We start from the raw sequence: 23,246 nt of genomic DNA, 5'->3' as shown, positions 1-23,246 counted from the left end.
CCTTTCTCTATGAATCAACACCATATCCCCCCTTATGTTCTTTAACAGTGTGTTATCACTTTCATCTTCTCTTCCTCCCCCATCTCTTTCTCCTTGCCCACTGCTCCTAGCATTCACAATTAAAAACCTACCCTATTGTAACCGCCCCCCCCCCTTGTTTTTTTTTTTTTTTTTTTTTTTTTTAAAAAAAAACATGTGTGTATGTTTTTCTTATCCGTGTTACTGTAATTTGTATTTTTCTAAATTTAGTATAACATACTTACTGTAATATACACACACATCAAAAAAGTTTTCCATCACCCCAGTTCCCAGAACTCCTGAAGACAGACATTGACTGTGAATATTGTATCACAAACACAGTGCTTTTGACTGTTCAGAGATGTCAGTAAACCCACCCTAAGATGTACACAACCATGCATGAGCAGTACCTATTAGACTGACGGGGTCAGACAGCCGATCAGCTCCAGTCATTCCACCAAGGAGGTGGTACACAGCTCGGGTTGTCTGTAGTTCAACCATGCCTAGACTGTCAATACCATGGTTTGATTGCATCAGACTTGTTACTTTGTGTCAGGATGGGCTCTCAACAAGGGAAGTGTTGTCCAGGTGTGTCTGAGTGAACCAAAGTGATGATGTTCAGACATGGAGGAGATACAGAGAGAATAACTCAACGACATGCCTCGCTCAGGCCGCCCAGGGGCTATTACTGCAGTGGATGACTGCTACCTACCGATTATGGCTCGGAGGAACCCTGAGAGCAACGCCACCATGTTGAATAATGCTTTTCGTGCTGTCACAGGACATCGTGTTATGACTCATGTGGGACCGACGTACATCACTGGTGGTCGTGGAAGGCACCATAACAGCTGTACAATATGTGAATGCCATCCTCTGACTAATATGGCAACTATGTTGGCAGCATATTGGCGAGGCATTCGTCTTCGTGAAGGACAATTTGCGCCCCCATCGTGCACATCTTGTGAATGACTTCCTTCAGGAAAACGACATCGCTCGACTAAAGTGGCCAGCATGTTCTCCAGACATGAATCCTATCAAACAAGCCTGGGATAGATTGACAAGGGCTGTTTATGGACGACGTGACACACGAACCACTTTGAGGGATCTATGCCGAATTGCCATTGAGGAGTGGGACAATCTGGACAAACAGTGCCTTGATTAACTTGTGGATAGTATGCCAGATGAATACAGGCATGAATCAATGCAAGAGGATGTGCTACTCGGTATTAGAGGTACTGGTGTGTACAGCCATCTGGACCACCACCTCTGAAGGTCTAACTGCATGGCGGTACAACATGCAATATGTGGTTTTCATGAGCAATAAAAAGGGCGGAAATAATGTTTATGTTGATCTCTATGTGAGGCAATACTGACCCTATGACTTACCTTAGAAGAAAGATTAAGGAAAGGCAAACCTACATTTCTAGCATTTGTAGGCTTAGAGAAAGCTTTTGACAAGGTTGACTTGAATACTCTCTTTCAAATTCTGAAGGTGGCAGGGGTAAAATACAGGGAACGAAAGGCTATTTACAATTTGTACAGAAAGCAGATGGCAGTTATAAGAGTCGAGGGACATTAAAGGGAAGCAGTGGTTGGGAAGGGAGTGAAACAGGGTTGTAGTCTCTCCCCGATGCTATTCAATCTGTATATTGAGCAAGCAGTAAAGGAAACAAAATAAGTTTGGAGTAGGTATTAAAATCCATGGAGAAGAAATAAAAACTTTGTAGTTCGCCGATGCCATGGTAATTCTGTCAAGAGACAGCAAAGGACTTGGAAGAGCAGTTGAACGAAATGGACAGTGTCTTGAAAGGAGGATATAAGATGAACATCAACAAAAGCAAAACAAGGATAATGGAATGTAGTCGAATTAAGTCGGGTGATGCTGAGGGAATTAGATTAGGACATGAGACGCTTAACGTAGTAAAGGAGTTTTGCTATTTGGGGAGCAAAATAAGTGATGATGGTCGAAGCAGAGAGGATATAAAATGTAGACTGGCAATGGCAAGGAAAGCGTTTCTGAAGAAGAGAAATTTGTTAACATCGAGTATTGATTTAAGTGTCAGGAAGTCATTTCTGAAAGTATTTGTATGGAATGTAGCCATGAATGGAAGTGAAACGTGGACGATAAATAGTTTAGACAAGAAGAGAATAGAAGCTTTCGAAATGTGGTGCTACAGGAAGAATGCTGAAGATTAGATGGGTAGATCACATAGCTAAGGAGGAGGTATTGAATAGAATTGGGGAGAACAGGAGTTTGTGGCACAACTTGACTAGAAGAAGGGATCGGTTGGTAGGACACGTTCCGAGGCATCAAGGGATCACCAATTTAGTAATGGAGGGCAGAGTGGAGGGTAAAAATTGTAGAGGGAGACCAAGAGATGAATACACTAAGCGGATTCAGAAGGACGTAGGTTGCAGGAGGTACTGGGAGATGATGCAACTTGCACAGGATAGAGTAGCATGGAGAGCTGCATCAAACCAGTCTCAGGACTGAAGACCACCACAACAACAACAACAACAACAACAACAACAACAACTATTCCAATTTTCTGTACAGGTTCCAGAACCAAAGGGATGCAAAACTTTTTTCAATGTGTGTATAATATAATTGTACGGATAAAAAATTTACTCACCATGCAGCGGTAGGACGCACATATAAAGGTACCTAAATCTACAAGATTTTGGAGCCAGTTGCACCTTCTTCTGGCGAAAAGGTTGCTGGGGAAGGAAGAGGGTTGAAGGAAAATGACTGGTGGAGCTTTAGGAAATGAGCAGAGTTCGGAAAAGTCGCCCAGAACTCCAGGTCAGGGAGACTTACCAGACAGGATAAGAAGGAAAGAAGTCATGCTATTTTTAAGAAAAAGTATAGGAAGTCTCCCCTGACCTGGGGTTCTGGATTACTTTTTGAAACCCTTCAACCATTCAGTCAGAAGAAGCCACTGGCTCTGAAAGCATGCAAATTTGAATACCTTCATATGTATTTTCTCCTGCTACCACTTGGCGAGTAGATTTTTTTTATCAATCCACTTACATTATATTTTCATTGATTTACTGTAATACATGCAATGTAAAATATGTAGAATGCCTGGTTAGATCTCAGAGGGGGGGCCTGATGGCCCTAATATTCTCAGGTTAAATAAATCAAAAAATAAAATAAATATTAGAACGATACTTTGTCATAGGTCATACAATGATATATGCACAGACATATTTTCAGTTTCTACCAAATAAATTTTTAGAGTTTACTCTTCTCAGAAATTTACTCTATTAATTTATGTGTGTGTGTGGGCGCATGCACGCACGTGCACACGCGCACGTGAAATGAAAAAGGAAATGATTGTATGGCATTGTTGGCCAGGAGGCCCCATGCGGGGAAGTTCGGCCGCCGTATTGCAAGTTCTATTTAGTTGACGCCACTTCGGCGACTTGCATGCGTCAACGATGATGAAATGATGATGAACACACAACACCCAGTCATCATGAGGCAGAGAAAATCCCTGACCCCCACGGGAATCAAACCCGGGACCCCACGCGCAGGAAGCGAGAACGCTACCGCAAGACCACGAGCTGCGAACGCACGTGCACATGTTTGCATCTGAAGGGTGCCCGACGGCGAGGTAATCAGCACACGGTCACTATTTATCACGTGCACTCTCACATGCACTAAAACCAATTAGGAGGGAAGAGAGCTAATTGAGAAATTAAAAAACAGAGAAAACAAAGCACAGGGAAATGTGACTGGCTGACCACTTACAAAAATCTAGGGAGCCAGCCAGCCTCTGACACATTAAAAACATCTTCCTACAATCTTGTTAAAAATATTGGACAATTCACAGAACTTTAAAACCCTAACCACATTCGTCTGATCACACACAAATCTGTCGCAGTCCACTGATTGGCAAATAAAATGCAGTCCAATAAAATGTGGCACACTGTGATGTGCATGCCACAAGCACCACACATTGGAGGGTTCTCTAGCTGGAGTAAGAATCCATGTGTCATAGGGCTATGGCCTATGTTAAAATGAGTAAGAACGACTTTGTTCCGCCGATGTGGCTGGAAGGAGGTATTCCATGGCTAAGTTGTGGCCTTGATAACACGGAGCTTGTTAACAGTCACTGCCAGCCACTCATCTTCCCAACAATACATGACATTGTACCTCAACAGCGAGGTGGTGGCATGCAGGGGGATGGCACATGGAAATACCAGAGGATCACAACACACCTCCTTGGCTGCTCAATCTTCCCTTTCATTCCCCGCAGTTCGAATGTGCCCAGGTACTTAGCAGAAAGTCACCTCCCTTCCCAAGTTGCTGTAGTTGTAGGATGGCATCCTGGATATTCTGTGTTACTGTACCTGCTGGGTACAAACATTGAAGAGAGTAAAGGGTGCTCAGGGAACCTGAGCAGATGAGAAATTTAACACCACGAGAACATCTCATCCGCTCCAGTGCTCGCAGACCTTGAGGACATGATCCAGGAAAACGATGGAGCAGCCAACAGAGTCCCCTGCTTCGACTCATCTGTAAAAATAGCTACATGGTTGTAGTACTCAGATAAAATATCAGAGAATATCACATTAAAAACGGAAGCAGGAGTGCTATCTCTCCTGTACCACACCAAATCTAAAATCACTCTGGGCCTCTCCAGTAACCAGGGCGGCAGGTGGTTGAAACCCTGGATTTGGGGTCATACTGGCTCCAAACCGAATGATTCCAGCACACACTGCACGCAGATCCCAAACAGCATCGTGGCTCGTGGATGGTTGCAAAAAAGGCATTCCAGAGGTTGACGAGTAACAGTATGAAGTTGGAGCTGCAAGGAATTTACACGCCTGACACACCATGACGAGCTGGTGCCGGATGGTAAGTGGCAGTTCCCCCACCTCAGCACAGATGATAGGTATGCGACTGTTGCGATAAGCACCTGTGGCCAGCCAAATCCTGTCATGATGGACAGCGTCAATGATATGCAACTGAGAGGGCTTCGCTGACCCATACACCATACAACCATAGCCCAGCTCCGAATACACAAAAGCCTGATAAAACTGAAGGAGACACACCCTGGCCATTCCCCAAGACCTGCAACTAAGGCACTTGATAATGATCAGTGCCTTCACAGTTCTGGCTTTCAGGTCTCACAGGTGTGGTAACCATGACAATTGGGAGTCAAAAATGAGACCCAGAAACCGCACTGTGTCTTTAAAATGTAGGATGCTGTCCCCCATATTCAAGGCAGGCAAATGAAAAAGATGACAAGAACGATTAAAATGTGCGTGCGTGCGCGCGCGCCCGCCCACACACACACACACACACACACACACACACACACACACACACACACACACACTTATGTGCAGAAAACTAAAAACCTGTCTTTGCAGCCCACTCCTCTAACCGCACTGTAAGTTGCAACTGACGGCTCACTGTTGCAACACTGGAACACTGCAGGAGGAACATAAAACAGAAAAAAATTGTCTACAAATAAGGAGCATTGTACAGGACTCCTTACTGTAGATGTGACACTGTTGATGGCTATGGCAAAGAAGGTAACACTTAAAACACTCCCCTGAGGAACACCAGTTGCTCAAATCGATCAGAGAGAGTGTCACCAACTCAGGTCCTAAAAAACTGCTGAGACAGGAAAGACCGTATAAAGATGGGCAGGCAGCCACAAAAGCCCCAATGATGCAGTTGTGCGAGAATACAATGTCTCCAAGTAGTATCGTATACCTTGCTTATACTGAAGAATATGCCGATACAGTGATCTTTACAGAGGAAAGCCTGCTGAATAGCTGCCTCTACAAGGGTCAGGTTGTCAACAGTGGACCGAAATCTTCTGAATCCACACTGAGAATGGCTAAGGAGTTGCCTGGTCTCTAATAACCAGACCAGACGACGGTTAACCATTTGCTCATTAATGCAGTACTCCGATAACCACTGGTACATGTGCAGTCCTTTCCTGGTTTGAGAAAAGGGATCAGAATTGCCTCCCTCCACAAGTTGGGGAAGTTGTCTGTCTGCCATATTAGATTAAAACATTTGAGGAGGATTTCCTTTGATGCCACTGGCAAAGTCGAAGCATGTAGTACCAGATTTGGTTGTGACTGGGGTGCAATGTCACGAATCTCAGTCAGTGACAATTCAAGCTCCCACATGGAGAAAGGGGAGTTGTAGGCATCAGAACTGTTGGACCTGAAGTCCAACTGATCCCTCTCTAAAGTCGCACGATAGCGAAAGAACACCGGATCCTGTCTTGTATTGACAGTAGTTTGTGACAAATGTTCGGCCAGTGTCTGAGCAATGTCTCTGGGTGTTGTTTGGAGGCACCCCCGCTTCAGCACTGCTGCTATCGGTAGACGGCTGCATTTACTGGAAGTCTTCTGGATGGCTTCCCATACTTTTAGAGAAGAAGTGGAACAACTGATGAAGTCCAGGAACACTTGCCATGACCTTTTCTTACTCTCACTAACGTGTCAAGGCTTGGCCCTCACGACTTGAAAGGCCCTAAGGCTGTCTGCTGTTGTTAGCCATTTAGAATGTTGAAGAGCTGCACGCCTTTCCCAGATTGCGGAACAGCACCAAGGTAATGGTCGCCTCCTAAAATGAGCTGAGGACTGTGGGATCAAGAAGTTAGCAGCATGATGGATCACTCGTGTGATATGGTCCACCCATCCTTGGATGCTGTCACAGTGTTCAAACACAGACAGTTAGCTGAATGCATGCAGTTAGCCGTGCTGACCATCCACTTTGGGGGCTTAACTTCCAGTGGTGAGCAATTTGGTAGGTGAAGGCGGATTGGGAAGTGGTCACTGGAATGAAGGTCGTCAACGACCTCCCACTGAACAGAGTCAGTGAGTGTGGGAGAACAGAAATAGAGGTCGATGGCTGAGAATGACCCAGCAGCAGTAGAGAAATGTTTGAGTACCTTGTTGAGTATGCACAGCTCGTGAGACGTTATGAGGCCCTCCAAAACCTGACCCTGAGGGCAAATGTTGGTCGAGCCTCACAGGATATGATGGGCACTGAAGTCTCCCAGGAGGAGGAATGGTAGCGGGAGTTGTGCGATAAGACACGTGAGAGCCTCAGAGTCTAGTGCATCTTGCAGTAGTCAGTGATCCTTCGACACACATGAATTTGAAGTATCTGCTTGCAGGTCAGTAGCCAAGGGGAGAACAGAACAGTGGTGTGTATTAGTGACAAACACTGTGACACCTCCCTTGGCCTTTTCCCCTGACAGGTCATCCTCCTGGCATAGCGTATATCCCTATAGCACAGGGACATCTGTATCTTTAAAATGCGTTTCTTGTAAACAAAAGCACGAGGGACGTGCCAGTGCTAGGAGTTTCAGGTCCCCCATATGAGTCCTGAACCCATTCACATTCCACTGTAATATGAAAGCCATGTCATTGGTGTGGTTTTAATTTACTCCTATCTTTACACGAGGTGTGGGGGGGGGGGGTCAAGCACTTTGAAGGGCAAGGGGGAGTGGAGGGGCTGCCTGGATCCAAGGCATCTAACTCCATGATATCCTCCTCGTCAGTCAGATGGGAAAGAATGACATCTGATGGCACTCGGGACAGCTTTTGACCCGAATGTCTTGAGCCTTTCACTGCACCCGTCCCTTCGAGGATGAGGGGGAAAGGGGGCATTGAGAGGAACTCTGCTTTCCTTGTACCTTCTGGATGCTCGCTGCAGAACTGTTGTTGGTATTTTCTGGTGCAGCTGGCTGGACTGCTTTGTCCTTACTCTGGTGGATGCTGGCACACTAGGCATCGAGTGTGTCGAAGTGTCCGCCTTGGGAATAGGCTTCAACACCATGGAAGAATATAGGGTGGCAAAGATAGGGGGTTTCGTTGCCTTATATTCTTTTTCGGCTTCAGCATAGGAGATCTGCTTGGTCACTTATCTCCTGTATTTTGTGTTCTTCAGCAAAAACAGGGCAGTCTCGGCTCCAGACTGGGTGGTTCCCAGAGCAGTCAATGGAGATTGCCAGAGACAGGCAGTCAGTCCCAGCGTCAGGAGCGGCTTTTCTGCAGTTCCCGCAGATTGCTTCACCTCCAAAACTCATGGTTGTATGGCCAAAACGCTGGCACTCATAGAACCACATAAGGTTTGGAATGTGTGGCCAAACATTAAGTAGAAGGAACCCTGCCACAAGATGTTCAGGCAGTGTCGGAGAATTGAATGTGACAATGAAAGTGGCAGTCTTTTCAGTTGCTCCATTATTCCTGCGTGTTCATTGCTCCACATCGACTATTCCCTGGGATGCCCATTCGTGCTTCATTTCTGCTATGTCTATGTCCATGATACCTTGGCATGTGACAACGCCCTTACTGGAGTTGAGAGAGGTGTGCATCTTAACAATGATATCATAGTCACTCAGTTTCTGCAATTTCTTAAGATGGTGTACCTGCTTTAACCTGTTACTTTCTACTAACAATGAGCCATTACGCAATCGTTTATAGATCTTAATGTTCCAGCAAGACCTTCCAAACCCTTATCGATATAGATGGGGGATACCGTTTCATATGTCCCCTCATTCCTTTTTATCACCAGAAACACACTGTTGTTCATGATTCCACGAGGCCTGTTACTGCAGTACAAAGTATTCTTATTGTCAGGAGGACTAACCTCTCTCATTCTTTTGGATGAATGGGTGTGAATACTCCCAGGTGGTACACGTTTTCCACTGGGAGGAGGAGAAGAAGAAGAAGATTTCGAGGGTTCCATCTTGGTCCCACAAGCAGTTAGGGAAATAAGAGTCCACTCAGACAGAGCCTCATGCCTGAGTAAGCCTTATATAACTGAGGTTCGACAGATTCCCCAGAGGTTGTCCGCCTTTTTTTTTTTAATGGAGGTTTACCCTGTCCTCGCGATCCGGGTGGTCAAGCCAAGGTCTCCATTCCCTGAGACACACAACATTCCACCGCCGCACCACGCAGTGGTCGCTGAAGTGTGCCCAGAGCTTATAATGATAGGGGACTGGCGGCGCTTACCAGCCCCCAGCTCAGGAATCCCGGGGTCACCAAGCCCGTACCCAGCAAATCAGTGCTGAGCCGCTGAGGGCTGGATGACAGCAGATATAGAAAGTATCTCTCCTAAGAGTCATCATAGATGCATTTTCCTTGGTTTTGCCCATTATTTGCAATTTTCTTTTTCCTATGTGTAGCTAGATCAGCCCAAACAAATACTGCCCATCATGTCTTTCATGCAATGCCCAGTATCATGGAAACAGTTTGTTTTCTGTTACAAACATAATTATTTTTAAAGTGGAACTTGTCATATCAGTTTGACAGAGTGGTCCCAAATTAGTCCAGTGCATTATTCATTTTATCAGTATTTATTAACAGTGACAGTAAAACACGATAAAAAACCAGTACTACAGCAGCAACAGCACCATTCTAGCCCTTGCTGACTGCTACGACCATCCAGCAGCAATGCTTAGTTGTTGCTGTGGTACGGTTATTCATGATTTTTTCCTCTCCCAGTAACACCTATTGATAAAATGAATATTGCAGTAAACTAATTTGGGACTGCTCTATTGAATCGGCATACAAAATTCGGTTTTAAAAATCATTTTGTCTTAATGGGAAACAAACTAATGGTTTACATCAACACTGGACATCACATGAAAGAAGTCATTAGCAGTATTTGTTTGGGATGACTTCAGATACACATAACAAAAATGAAACTGTAAATATTTGCTCAAATACCAGAGAAAATGTGCCTAATGACTCTTAGGAGAGACAACCTGTATATCAACTATTATGTAAAACTTTCAGATTCCTAGATTAGTGGAGTTAGAAAGATTGTTCTCTGATCACTGGCAGATGCCCTCCACATCGAAAAGTTATGTCATTTCTGATAACTGTACAAATCATCTGCAACTCTGTACCTGAACATAATTCATTTCGTGAAATTAGAGTACACAACGGTGGTTGTGCAGAGTTCAAATTAATTTTTGAGAGAAAGGAAGTAAGGAACACAAACATTTTTGAGATTATGCACAAGCTTATTGCTGTCTGGGTACACTATGACTTAACAAACTGTTCGGAACTGTTTCCAAAATGCTGCCTATGCTCCAATAGCTACTGATTTCTCAAAAGGAACATGGGAAATCAGCATGGGTGTTTTATCAAGTGCAGTATGTTGGCCTGTCTTCTTGTGATGACATCCTGACCGTCACACCTCAGATAGATGTAACTAAATTATGAGAGGCTCATAAAGAGGAGGAAGCTGAAGTACATTATAGTGGTGGGAAGGGTGAAAACGAAGATTCAAATGCACCAAATTTTTCTGTAGCTGTACAAGGACTTGACATCATTTTTGAGGATTTAAAAGAGTTCCTTTATCCTTATCATCGTGTTTATTGAACAAAATAACTTGTTAATAAAATTACTGAATATTACTTTCAACTAAAATTCTATCAAATTCAAATTGTGAGTCATTGTTTCAGTATAGGTGAGCTAAAGTCTTCTTAAAGGACAAACATTTAGGTTCCAAGAGGTTCATTCTACTGCACACATTATCCAAGGTATCAACAATCCATACATATTAGTATCTGCCTACATTCTATGTGAGTTGCAATAATGCTTGTTTTACTAAAGTAAAACATGAAGCCAAATATGTCACAAGGCTGCTAAAATTATTTTTAACGATACTGAATTTATGTAGAATAGATGACAAACTGCTAAAAACAGGACTTATCATATTACATGAGCATAAGATAACCCACTTTTTTAAGAGGCTTCTTTGGAAAAATATATCTTTTATGTATTCTGACTAATCAAAATTACATACTTTTATTGACCTAAGGTATCTGCCTAAAATGTTTACGTTACACATATTCTAAACTTTGCCATTTATTGACAGACTGTATTTTGATAATACAAGAAGAACTAAACAAAAAGAAAATGTTTACATTAATTTTTATCTTTACTGCCTTTTTAGTTCCGGTAGCCTGTCGTCTTTGGTATCCCTTTTTTAAACCATCATCATTCTCATCATCCTAAGAGGACAGCTGTCAAACTTATGCCTTCATAATCAGAAGTACTTGGCTGTTTCTTCCTAATAAGTTGCAATTTCAGAGGTTGTGGTTATGGTGGGACCTGAGTCACAGCTTTTTTTCCCTGAAAGAATAGCGGATTTTGCTTCTATACTGGTGTCAGAATGTTACAGTCTTTTGCTTCCAAACATACTATCTGTCCACTAATCTCTCATTGGCTGTTCAGAACTATCAGCTGACACAGCCCCTATCATTCCCGCCATACATCACGATGAGCATCGACAACACAGCTGCACTAGCTCCAATATAGACTTTTACCATCTCCTGTAGAAATATGTGCTATTGTTGAGTATTTGTCCAATTTTAAAGTCAGTTCGACTGTGAGTGTAAATGGATTCAGGCAAACTGCAGTTTAAACTTAGTAAATGTTCATAAAAAGCCCAAGTATGCAGTGTAGATTCCAATGGTTGGCAGTACAGTGAAATTTGCTGCCTGTGCATGCCCACCCATCCCACGTTCATCGTAGTTCAACTTCTCAGCCAAGCTGGTGTGACTGCACCCCCCTGCAACCATTCCACAGTGCTGTGCTTGAGCGACAGTGAAACACACACAGCAATATCTTCTAGGGTCCAGGTCATATGCAACAACAGCAACTAGTATGTAAATAAAAGATCCCAATCACGATTCAGTACAATTCTCGAAATTTCGCTCATCCCATACTCCTGTGACATCTGTCTGTGCTATTTCTACAACTGGTCTTTCTGCCATAATTTATTCTTGTGATAACAACTGCTGTCTGCTTAATGTGATTATTGTTTGTTAGACATTTCACTCTGGTTTAATTTTCTTCCTCATTTCATCTGAATGTCACCCTCTTGTTCTAAAGCTGCTAATGTTTTACCCCACAGGATTCTAAGATGTGAATAGCAACCAAATTTCTTATTTACAACCCACTTGGTAAATTGTTACAGCTCTCAGAACCAAATGAATACTGACTGGAGTTCAGAATCAGGTAATGGATTTTGAGGGACATTTTCGCCTTTGAGTGTTACCATTACTTAAAAAGCAGCATAAATGTATGTTTACAGTATCTAAGATCTACAAGAACTTTTATTGCAAACCTGTTCAAATACAAAAAAAAGCTTGTTAGTTCATAGAATTTAATGCTATTTCTCTTGGGTTTCACAAAATTGTCAATTTTAAAGCACAGCATCAGTCTGTTGTGGTAACTACATCACAAGTTCTCGACTAACCCTTGCACTAGTACTGCGAGTCAAATGTCACGTGACCGTTCCGAGTAAGATCCATACTGTACAGAGCACTTCGGCATATCAGGAAATCTTGGGCCTATTCGAACACAAGTAGTTTTTGCTAAGCCCTACTCTTTGGCATTCTCCAAAGTTAATTTTGTATGAAACCTCAGTGGTCAAAGCTCCCCCCCTTAAATGTACAGTGACCCTAATGATAATCCATTAAACAATGTAAAAACGTTGACCTTACCAGCAATAGTTTAATCTGTGAATATGACAACCTTATATTTTTCCAATGATGAAAATGGGAAAAAAATATTGTCTCATAATTGGATAAATACAGTATATGGTGTATGGGAATTAGCATTTGAAATGATTCCTGCAAAAGCAGTCCAGGTATCAAACACTAGTTTGAACACCATGGAGTCTGACAATGTGTGGGCATGAAAGACATGGCTTGATCTAGCCCCTCATCATCAAAGCTGGTTTCTGCAGCCTCTACGGGAAGACTTATAACTCATCAGGACCCTGGACCACAATGTTGTTTCAAATGCCTAAGAGGAGCAATGAATCAGAATAAAACATATGACTTCAGTTATATACAGATAACAACAAACTAGATATAACTGAATCAAAAACAGTACACCTGAAGCAATCTGACACACCCAGATTTTGCATAGATACAGAAAGCATTTGCTATAAATACTGTGCTATTGTGAAGGTAATATATTTTATTAAGCATTGTGACATATGAGAAAAGTGAGTTAATTTTCCTTTAATGTGAAACCAGACAAAAATCTTGTATTTTAGTTAAGGAGATCTGGAACTGGACAAAAAAAATCAAGTAATTTACCCCTTGTTTGCCAGCAACAGTAGCCAAAGACCTGCAAATTTTGATTCTTATAGAACTGTTTTACCAGAAGTGTCACAAAGCAATTTAATTAGCTACTTTGAAACACAAATGTACAAAAATGTGACCACACACACACACACACACACACACACACACACACACACACACACACACACACACACACACACTTGAAAGGACCAAAATTAAAATATCTTGGACAGGAGCAACAAGCAAAACTGAATGGCATATTAATATATTTCAAGAGTAGTTAGAAAAGTGGGCAAAATTATGACATGACTAAAAAACTCATGACAGATCATGAAGAAAATAATTATGTCATGACTAAAGAACTGATTACAGACCATCAAGAAAAAATTATCACCTGTTCCTGGAGGTCCATAAAGTAGAACACCTTTTGGTTGTGCAATGCCTAATGCATCAAATAACTCTGGGTGTTTCACTGGCAATTCAATAACCTCCTTTATTTCTTTGATCTGTTTATCTAGGCCACCAACCATTTCATATGTGCTGTCAGGTACCTTTTCAACCATCATGAGGGAGACTAATGGGTCAACCTGAAATAAAGAAACAACTTATAAGATACTTAATTCTGAATAAAATGCAGCTCCAATTAAGGTCATTTGAAAATAAAGAGAAATATAATCACACAGAAAGAGGAGAACTTCTTAAAAGCCCTGTATCTGGACATAGGTCTCCTAGTTATGCCAACAAACAGCGTTAATGTTTGCTTAAGAAAATCTATAGTATTGTATTTCCTAGTAATTTAAGAATATTAAGTGTGAAGATATGTAGCATGCTTCCTGGTTTCAGTTCCCTGAGTGGGGCAAAGGGTGATTATATAGCTCTTACCAACACATTAAATCCCGCACAAGAACAATTACTGGAGTATTTATTAGCCACAAGAATCAGTCTACTAGCTATTTTGATTGATACCAAAAATTCTATCGCAAACAAGAAGCGATCAAGATTTCCTCGTAGAGACAGTGTCTTTTCATAAAAGCATAAACAGTCATTTTGAAGTTTGGATGAAACTATGGAGTTACCAGAAAGCATTTTTTTTTTCTTTCTGTCATCTAGTGAATTTCCTAGGTACACTTGTTGAAAGTTCACGACACGTTACTATGACCAAGTTGTGTATTATGCAGTGCAGACATTGTGGAAGCCAATAAAGTAAAGGCAAAAGATAGTTTTAAGACTTGTAGTATGCGTACCTGAAACCCCAAAACCCCTCTACATAACTGTTTACAACCTATGGAATGATGGATACTGGCTGTATAAGTGGTGGTAATTCTATTGAAATATGCTCACACTGTCCATGAAAAACATCAATATTAAACTACAATAATTACAAAGCACCACTGGTCCTTGGCTACATTTCCTCACTGAACATGTGGCAGTGTTAACTGAACTGGCTCAGTTCAGCAAATTTTAACAGAATATTTAGGAATGAGAATGACTGGCAAAAAGCAATTAGCAGGAGCACACTGTACTTTGAAAGAACAGCTCAAACTGACTCAGAATTCTTCTTTCCCCACAGTTGTTACTGGTGATGAATTATGGTGTTATAACACAGAATAAAATGACAATCAAGTCCATGGAAGATGCCACTGACATCTTGTCCAAAAAAAAGTGTGGAAAAGTGAGTGTGTGTGAGTGAGAGAGAGAGTGTTGGGGCTTATGGGTGCTCAACGGTGAGGTCATCAGCTGCCTTATCCTCATTAAAACAAACAAATGTGGAGATGATCTCTAAAGCTGTTGCACACTCAAGCACTTGAAAGGACCGCACAATACTGTATACCACATGAGCTAAAACAACTTAAAAAGAAGAAAATTACCTATAAATGAAATTAAAAAAACTAAAACAAAAGCGGAAGGAACTGCCACTTACAAAAAAAACTCAGGCAGAGCCAGTCACCCTGTTAACACATTAAAACCATCTCTCTAAAATCTTAGGAAAATGCTGGACAGTCCACAAAACTTTAAAACTTGAACCACATTCATTTGAATGTCACTTAAAATAGAGGACAGGTCCAGCGCCAAATCTGCTGTGGCTAATTGGTCGGAAAATAAAACACAGTCCAATAAAATGAGGCACACAGTGATCTGTATGCCACAAACACTACACATTGGAGGGTCTTCTCGCTGGAGCAAGAAGCTACGTGTCACAGAGCTGAGGCCTAAGCAAAGACAAGTAAGAAGGACCTCGTTCCGGTGATGTAGCTGGAAGAAGGTACGCCATAGCCACACTGTGGGCTTTACTAGACATAACTCACTGTCTATCACTTCCAAACACGCATTCTCCCACCGATGCCCGACTCTGGATCTCAAAAGCGAGGCCATAGCATGCAGAGGGATGGCACACTGAAATAACAGAGATAGCATGCAGGGGGATGGCACACCGAAACAACAGAGGATCACAACACACCTCCTTGCCTGCTAGATCCACCCGTTCATGCCCTGCAATACAAATGCGCCCTGGCACCCAGCAGAAAGACGCCTCCTTCCCCAGTTGTTGTAGTTTGAGGAGGGCATCCTGGATATTCTGGACTATTTTATCTGCTGGGTACAAACAATGTTGAGAGTGAAGAGCACTCAAAGAATTGAAACAGACAAGAAATTTAGCACTAGAAGAACGTCTCATCTGCTCCAGTGCTCACAATATCGCACATAATTCTGCATCTGAGACAGTATAAAGTCTCAATGCAGCCTGTCCTTGGTTGACTGATTCATTGAGAGGGTTTATGGACCAAATGACGAGATCATCAGTCTCGTGATTCCGAAGTGAGTCACAGATGAAAGAGGATCCGCTAAAACTGGACGGATCCAGTTGGGAGTCAAACTATAAAATAATGAAGTTGAAATACACACAGTAAAAGGTATAAAAGGTGAGACCAAGTCTAAAAACTGGAAAAAAAGGGGTGGTCCTTCCATGGGTGTGTGGTCATGGGGCCCCAGACCAAGAGGACACGAAGAGAGGTCCCAACCACAACCATTCTGCCCCTGCTCCAACAGTAAATTAAAACTTTATATCTGGAAATAAAAACCACTTTCACGGAGGACATGGACATGTTCATGTTCATATTGGCACACAACAGCAAGATCTTTAGCACCCGCGCAGAGACAGACTGACACGAGTGTCAGGAAGACAAAACAGGAAGATAAAACAGCATGTAAAACACGGGTACCAAAAGTTGGCAAACTATGTGCATACCCGGACAGAACCACGGAATGAAGTACCGCGTCAGTAGTAAAATACTAATGACACAGGAAGAAAGTGTTGCAAGCAGCTAAAACAATATCGCAGGTGGATATGGCTGGCTGACCACAAGAACGAAAAAAGGAGAAGCCAGCCACTCTGAAACACACTAAAACCTCCAGCCTAAAACTTTGGGCCAGAGTCCAGACACACCTCGAAACTTTAAAACCTTAGTCACACTCGTTGCATGGAATCCCCTTGTCCAGAGAAAATGAACACACACTCCGAGCCATTTATTGGAAGCTGACAACTCAGGTGCCCCAGTGCTATACCTGTGTGGTCAGGGGGCAATAGCCATGAAAATACGTGACAACCTCTCCCCCGCAACAGGCTGACTACTGTGTTGGGGTTTAAGCACTTTGCATGTATCCCATGCATTAGGTGAATAGGTGGAATTGCACATCTGGTGGAATGTGTGTGACTTTGGGTGGCCTCACCCACAGACCATTTTTCAGAGAAAATTTTGAAAAGTGGATGATCAAACTGGGACCATAGGTGGTTAGCCAGAAAAAGAGGTACAATATAGCCTAAAAAGTGGAAGTGTGACCAGAATGTGAAATGTAGGATAAGTTTGGTCTGCATCAAAGAAGCCATCGCAATTTAAGAATCGTAGTGGAAGGATAGTTGGGTAGGGGAACTGCATCTTGTAGTAAGAAGAAATGCTGCAGTGACTTTGGTCCCCATGTTTGCCACACACACGCTCACAAGACAGTTGTGGGCTTGATCATTTGTGTGCACCTTACTTTTCATCTCATTTTTGCTCTAGGGCAACTCCAGTAGTATCCTGGTGAACCAGTCAGCGTCCTGGCTATGATAAATAACGGCTACATCTGATGTGTATTAACATTATGCATAATGTGGTACATACAAGTAGCGGATTTTTCTTTTTTTTTAATGATATTGGAACAGTTACATTCACCTTGAATCCGCCATTCCTTCTGTGTATGGTATACGCCAACAGTATGTCAAAGATTTTACTTGAGAATAACCTAAAGGTTAAAACTGCCATACCAACAATGCAATTTAGAGCCCAGAGTGGTAAATGCCTTCTAACATTTCAATGAGGCTGTGGAACATCGTGTAATGAAAATATTCCAAAATTTGTTATTCAAAAATATGACAACCTTCCAATTTAAATTAAATAACTAAACTTAAAAGGCTATTAAACACTAGACATTCTTACCTTATTAGGAAGTATTTTGTGTAAGGTGTAGCTTTCATTTCGAAGAGCTACCCGAGAATTTGCTGTTACATCATTTATGTCTATGTTTTTATCCAAGTCTACAACAAATTTTCCTTCAGGGTGCACTTTCACCAAGACTTTCTTTTTATCCATAGGCTTTACAACCTCACCTACATAAGATCCTTGCTCTTGCAACAGCTGAAGTTCTTCACGCAACATTCGGACTGGAAAGAAAGACCAGAGCTACATGATGTCTTATTAAAAATAACTCTTGCCTGCCAGCCATACAGTAGATTTACTCTACAGACATTAGCCCTATCAAGATACAAAATTTTGGCCAGCTATTTCATTTCACAAATATTAAACACAGCATTAATTATTTAGTACATCAAAGAACAAAAAGATTATTAATTTTCACTCACACTTGATTTTAAGGCATTCTAAAACAGACATGCATCAGATAGCATTTGAAAAGTGAGCCAACAAAATGTTATTTATGAAGTGATTGCTGTATTTGCTCAAAAGACTTGTTTTTGTGGGCTCCAGTCCAAAGACTGGTTTGATACAGTTTTTCACGCTAGTCTATTCTGTTTGAACCTCCTCATCTCTGAATAATTACTGCAGCCCGCATCCATCCGAACTGCTTACTGTAGTCAAGACCTGTCTTCCCTTATAATTTGTTCCCGCATTACCAAACAGACTATTCCTTTGTACCCCAGGGTGTGTCCTATCAACTGATCCTTTCTTTTATTCAAGTTGAATCTTAAATTTCTTTTCTCCCAAATTCGATTCAGTAGTCCTTCATTAGTTGCTCTATCTACCCATCTAATTATCATCCGCATTTCCCTTCTGTACAGGGCTACACACAAATACAGGGTGACCCAAATGTCAATTAACATTTGAAAATTGTTATTTCATCCAGGATTTTGCATTATATGAGGTATGTCCACAAAGTAAATTCCGTTTGATAATATAAAACAAATATGTAAAGATACAGAAAAAAATATTTATTGTACAAAAACCTACAACTGTTAAACTATTTTTCTACACATCTTCCGAAATTTTGTAGGCACTTGTCATAGCGTGGCACAAGTTTTTGTATGCCTTCTTCATAGAACGTTGCCACCTGTGTATTCAACCATGTGGTAACATGTTCTTTCAGCTCGTCATTATCATTGAAATGTTGACCACCAAGGACAGATTTGAGGTGAAAGAAGATAGGAAAGTCACTAGGAGCGAGGTCTGGGCTGTATGGAGCATGATCAAACGCGTCCCAGTGAAATTTCCGTAAGAGTTGTTTGGTCACATTCGCCGTGGGAGGCCGGGCATTATCGTGAAAAAACACCACCATTTGAGAGTAATCCTCGGCGCTTGTTCTGTATTGCACAGCGCAATTTCTTAATGGTCTTGCAGTAACCATGTGCATTGATTGTTTGGCCTCGTGGTACAAAATCAATCAGCAAAATGCCTTTTCTGTCCCAAAAAAACTGTGCACATGACTTTTTGAGGTGTCAAGATTTGCTTAGGCTTAACCTTCATTGGGGATGAAGAGTGCCTCCATTCCATTGATTGCCGTTTTGTTTCAGGGGTGTCGTATGACCCCCAAATTTCATCCCCCATGACCCTCTGAGAAAGAAAACCATCGCCTTCTTCATTGTAGTGTATCAAAAACTGAAGTGCACTGTCCATCCGTTGTTTATTGTGTTGTTCAGTAAGCATTTTGGGTACCCAACATGAGCTAAGTTTTCAAAATTTCATTTTTTCAGTAACAATTTCTTGAATTAGTGATCGTGAGATTTGCGGAACTTCCATAGCAAGGGTACTAAGTGTAAACTTACAGTTGTGTTTAGTCTTCCCTTCAATTGTGTGAACCACTTCATCAGTAACCACAGACAGGTGTCCACTTCGTTCTTCATTGTGCACTTGGTCACGTCCTTCATTGACCAGTCTGACCCATCTTCCAACCATTGAATCACTCGTAGCATTTTGTCCGTAAACCTCGCAGATTTGTCGATGAATTTCCTTTGGTTTGTTTTCTTTGCATTTAGAGAACGAATCACAGATCTGATTTCACATGCAGCAGCATTTTTCAATTATGGCTGACATTATACAGAAGCACTACGAAGCACACGTTGGCAGCAGCGATCTAAAAATGGAGTACATGTCTTCTCCTTAAGTCAGAGTAACTGCCGCGCATGCTCGGAACTGCGATCGTAGTGCTGCCGTGGATAGAAATAGGAATGGAACTTACTTTGTGGACGACCCTCATATGTAACTAAGCTCTGGATAGATATATGCCTAACAGAACAGTTACGATTGGGAAGCACCATCGCACTATCTATTCTCTGTACAGATACTTCTAAGAAATGAGCAACTACTGCACAAGACATGTAAAGTACAGCAGAGGACTAAAAATAGATTGATGCTATCTGAAACATGTCAAAGAGGGAATGTCTGAAGCATTTCAACTATCATAGCAGAATTTTGGGGAAATAGATCCCACAAAACATAAAGAAATTCTGGTCACATGTAAAGGCTATAAGTGGTGGCACAGTTAGTTCCCAGACACTCATGGGTGACACAGGAACTTCTTGTGGAACCCATACCAAACAGGACTAATTAATTTACTTGATCTATGAAAGAGTGCCACAAAAGTTCCAAAAAATCTAAAGCTTACTTCGACAATCTCAACCAGTCCTTCCTCTTTTGGACTTACCACATAGATCTTATTAAAAAATCTTCCACACAGTATCCTCTTCTTACCCTCCGACTGACACAGCTTGCACTATCAAAAGGCTTTAGAAGTTAGTCCTTGTTACCCCGTACCATCCAAGCCTCAAATGCCACAATACTTCATTCCATCAAGACTATGACTTTCTCATGTTAAGCCCTGAAATTAAATCTTCTCTTCCTGATATCCCCTCTTCCCTCCACCCTTTAAAATGACCCACTGTAGTCTCGCACTGCACCACTGACCTCCGGAACACCTTTGTTACCAGCATTTGAAGCTGACTGTAGAACAATTTTACCAACGCCAAAATACATTTCAGTTTGCTTAAGGACCACAAAAATAAGAGAAATTAGGGCTTATACGGAGGAATATAAAAGTCTTTCCCTTGCCCCATTTGCAAATTACTTATAGTGGTACATGGTATCCTCTGAGGTGCACCATACGGTGGCTTGTGGTATATAAATGTAGATGCAGATATTGGAATTTTGCCTCCTGATGGTATGAACTGACCAAGCATCGGTCTCTATAATTTTAAGAATATTCTCTACTGAATTCCCCTTTTGATATGATAAACCTGAGCTGGCAGACTCTTGAAAAGAGATCAACTATCCTGTTAAAGTATACTTGTTAATGGACCAGAAAGAAATTTTAACATGTGGTAGAATGGGGGGGGGGGGGGGGGGGGGGGGGGGGGGAGGAGATATGAAGTAGAATAAAATTTTCACTCTGCACCGGAGTGTGCGCTGATATGAAACTTCCTGGCAGATTAAAACTGTGTGCCGGACCGACACACAAACTCAGGACCTTTGCCTTTCGCGGGCAAGTGCTCTAGTGACAGTGACAGCGTGTCAGTCGTGCTTGGGTAGCTCAGTTGGTAGAGTATATGCCCGCAAAAAGCAAAGGTCCCGAGTTCTAGTCTCTGTCCAGCACACAGTTTTAATCTGCCAGGAAGTTTCATATCAGCGCACACTCCACTGCAGAGTGAAAATTTCATTCTGGAAACATCCCCCAGGCTGTGGCAAAGCCATGTCTCCGCAATATCCTTTCTTCCAGGAGTGCTAATTCTGAAAGGTTCACAGGAGAGCTTCTGTGAAGTTTGGAAGGTAGGAGACGAGGTTCTGGCGAAATTAAAGCTATAAAGGCGGGCCGTGAGTCGTGCTTGGGTAGCTCAGTTGGTAGAGCACTTGCCTGCGAAAGGCAAAGGTCCAGAGTTCGAGTCTTGGCCCGGCACACAGTTTTAATCTGCCAGGAAGTTTCAAATATTAACATACTTTAGACATCCAGAATAACATCATTTTAAGGCTGTAAGCCAAATAACTTCAATCACAAAAAATAAAGTCATATTTTATACAAATTACCTTTGGCATTAAGCTCATTACGCTGGGCCTGGAGTCGCCTCAAGTTCTGACTTTTTTCTGCGACTACTAATTGTAATTCCTCTATTTTTGTTATATAATACTGACGAAAGCCTTCACCCTTACTTGGTCTGTCATCTACTTCCATCTGGAAAAAAAAAAACACACATTATTATCAGTGGGGGAAAAAAAAAAATCAACAGCATGCACCAAATGGATTGGGTGCTATTAGAACAAAAATTTTCATTTCACAAAACATGAGTGCCTGATTGTTGGGAAGCTGGGTGATTACCTAAGCGTAAAACATTGGTTTGATGGTAATTCCCAAAGTCATAAGAAGCTACTGGTGTGCGTCTAGGTTTTGACAACAGATCATATTCATATCGGTCAACAACAACTGCAACAGTGCAGTGCTAGAAAGAAAAGGGCAATGATATGTCAAACTTCAATCATGAAGCATTGCCAAATAAAGTGCAAACATGAAAGCAGTGCCAGTTATGTTTCACTGATGTCAAAAGATGTAATAACAGAATATTAAGAGTTTGAATGGGAAGAATGATTGAACTATGGGAAATGTGGCTGCCACATGCTGCAAAATCTGAGCTCTTAAGGGTATGATACAATGTCACATGTGAGACCAGTGGGTAGTAAAGTGTTGCACACTGTGACTGGAATACACAATGCAACCACAGCCTGGGATGATTTTCATCTTGTCCACAATGTTATAACTGACAATAAAGCTTCATAAAAACTGTTAATTCACCACTGAAGCACTGTGATGGGTGTTGACATGCCTGCACCGATGATCTACTGCCTTGTGCAGAAAGAGGGACTTGTACATATCAAATATAATCTCAAAATCAATAGCTGTACCAGGAAGGCTTACCTCCACACATTCCAGTCCAGCAGGAGAACACCCAACTATATGCGGTAAAGAAATGTAAAACATCTCTTCAAAGAAAAACTTGTTCAGTCAAGTTTCCTAACATCCACATTTGCCTGGCATGTGACTCACTGATCACCTCTGGCTTGTAGTTGGTCTGCACCTTGTTTGATATGATTTTTCAGCATGCACTGCTGACTTAACACAAACTATGTGAAGAGAGAGGTTCTCTCATTCTTACCACAGTTTTTAAAGGCTACAATTGTAGCTTACGGAGCCTTCATACATTATCCATACTGGCCCCATGTGTCCTTTCAATATTAATCTAATGATCAGTGTAAATCTAAATTTCTTGATAAAAACTCTATTGTTCCAGTGTTTGCAGAACAGTATTCCACAAAACAGAGCACCTAGCACTGATATGAAGCTAGACTGAACACATTTTGGAAATTTGATATTTAGCAGTGCCTAGTTATCTATGAGCAGCTCACTTCACTTCAGAATCTGAATAAAACGGTAGGATTCACCTTCAAGTCACTCAGGTATGTCAAACAAGTCAATCTGTAATTAGCATTCATAAAATGCCTATTAAGGGGAGTTACAATGGAATTTTTTTCCCACATTTTCAGATTTTTATCTCATTATAAAATTTGCAATTTTCTGAATAAAATGATGTATGTATATCACTTA

General features: G+C 41.7%; 1 protein-coding gene across 1 annotated transcript in view; it reads right to left on the bottom strand.

Annotated features, from left to right (window-relative positions):
- LOC124605834 (26S proteasome regulatory subunit 8) overlaps positions 1-23,246 on the bottom strand; it is a 37,197-nt gene that overhangs the window by 10,935 nt on the left and 3,016 nt on the right. The window contains exons 2-4 of the mRNA XM_047137765.1: positions 21,677-21,821; positions 17,588-17,811; positions 13,510-13,702 (exon numbers count right to left, since the gene is read on the bottom strand). Coding sequence (XP_046993721.1) covers positions 13,510-13,702; positions 17,588-17,811; positions 21,677-21,821 — 562 coding nt within the window. The remainder of the gene's footprint in view (positions 1-13,509; positions 13,703-17,587; positions 17,812-21,676; positions 21,822-23,246) is intronic.

This window comes from Schistocerca americana, chromosome 3 (genome assembly GCF_021461395.2).
Source record: "Schistocerca americana isolate TAMUIC-IGC-003095 chromosome 3, iqSchAmer2.1, whole genome shotgun sequence".
In the NCBI taxonomy this organism is placed as follows: Eukaryota; Metazoa; Arthropoda; class Insecta; order Orthoptera; family Acrididae; genus Schistocerca; species Schistocerca americana.
Note: the sequence above shows the minus strand (reverse complement) of the source record. Positions and strands in the feature narration are given on the sequence as shown.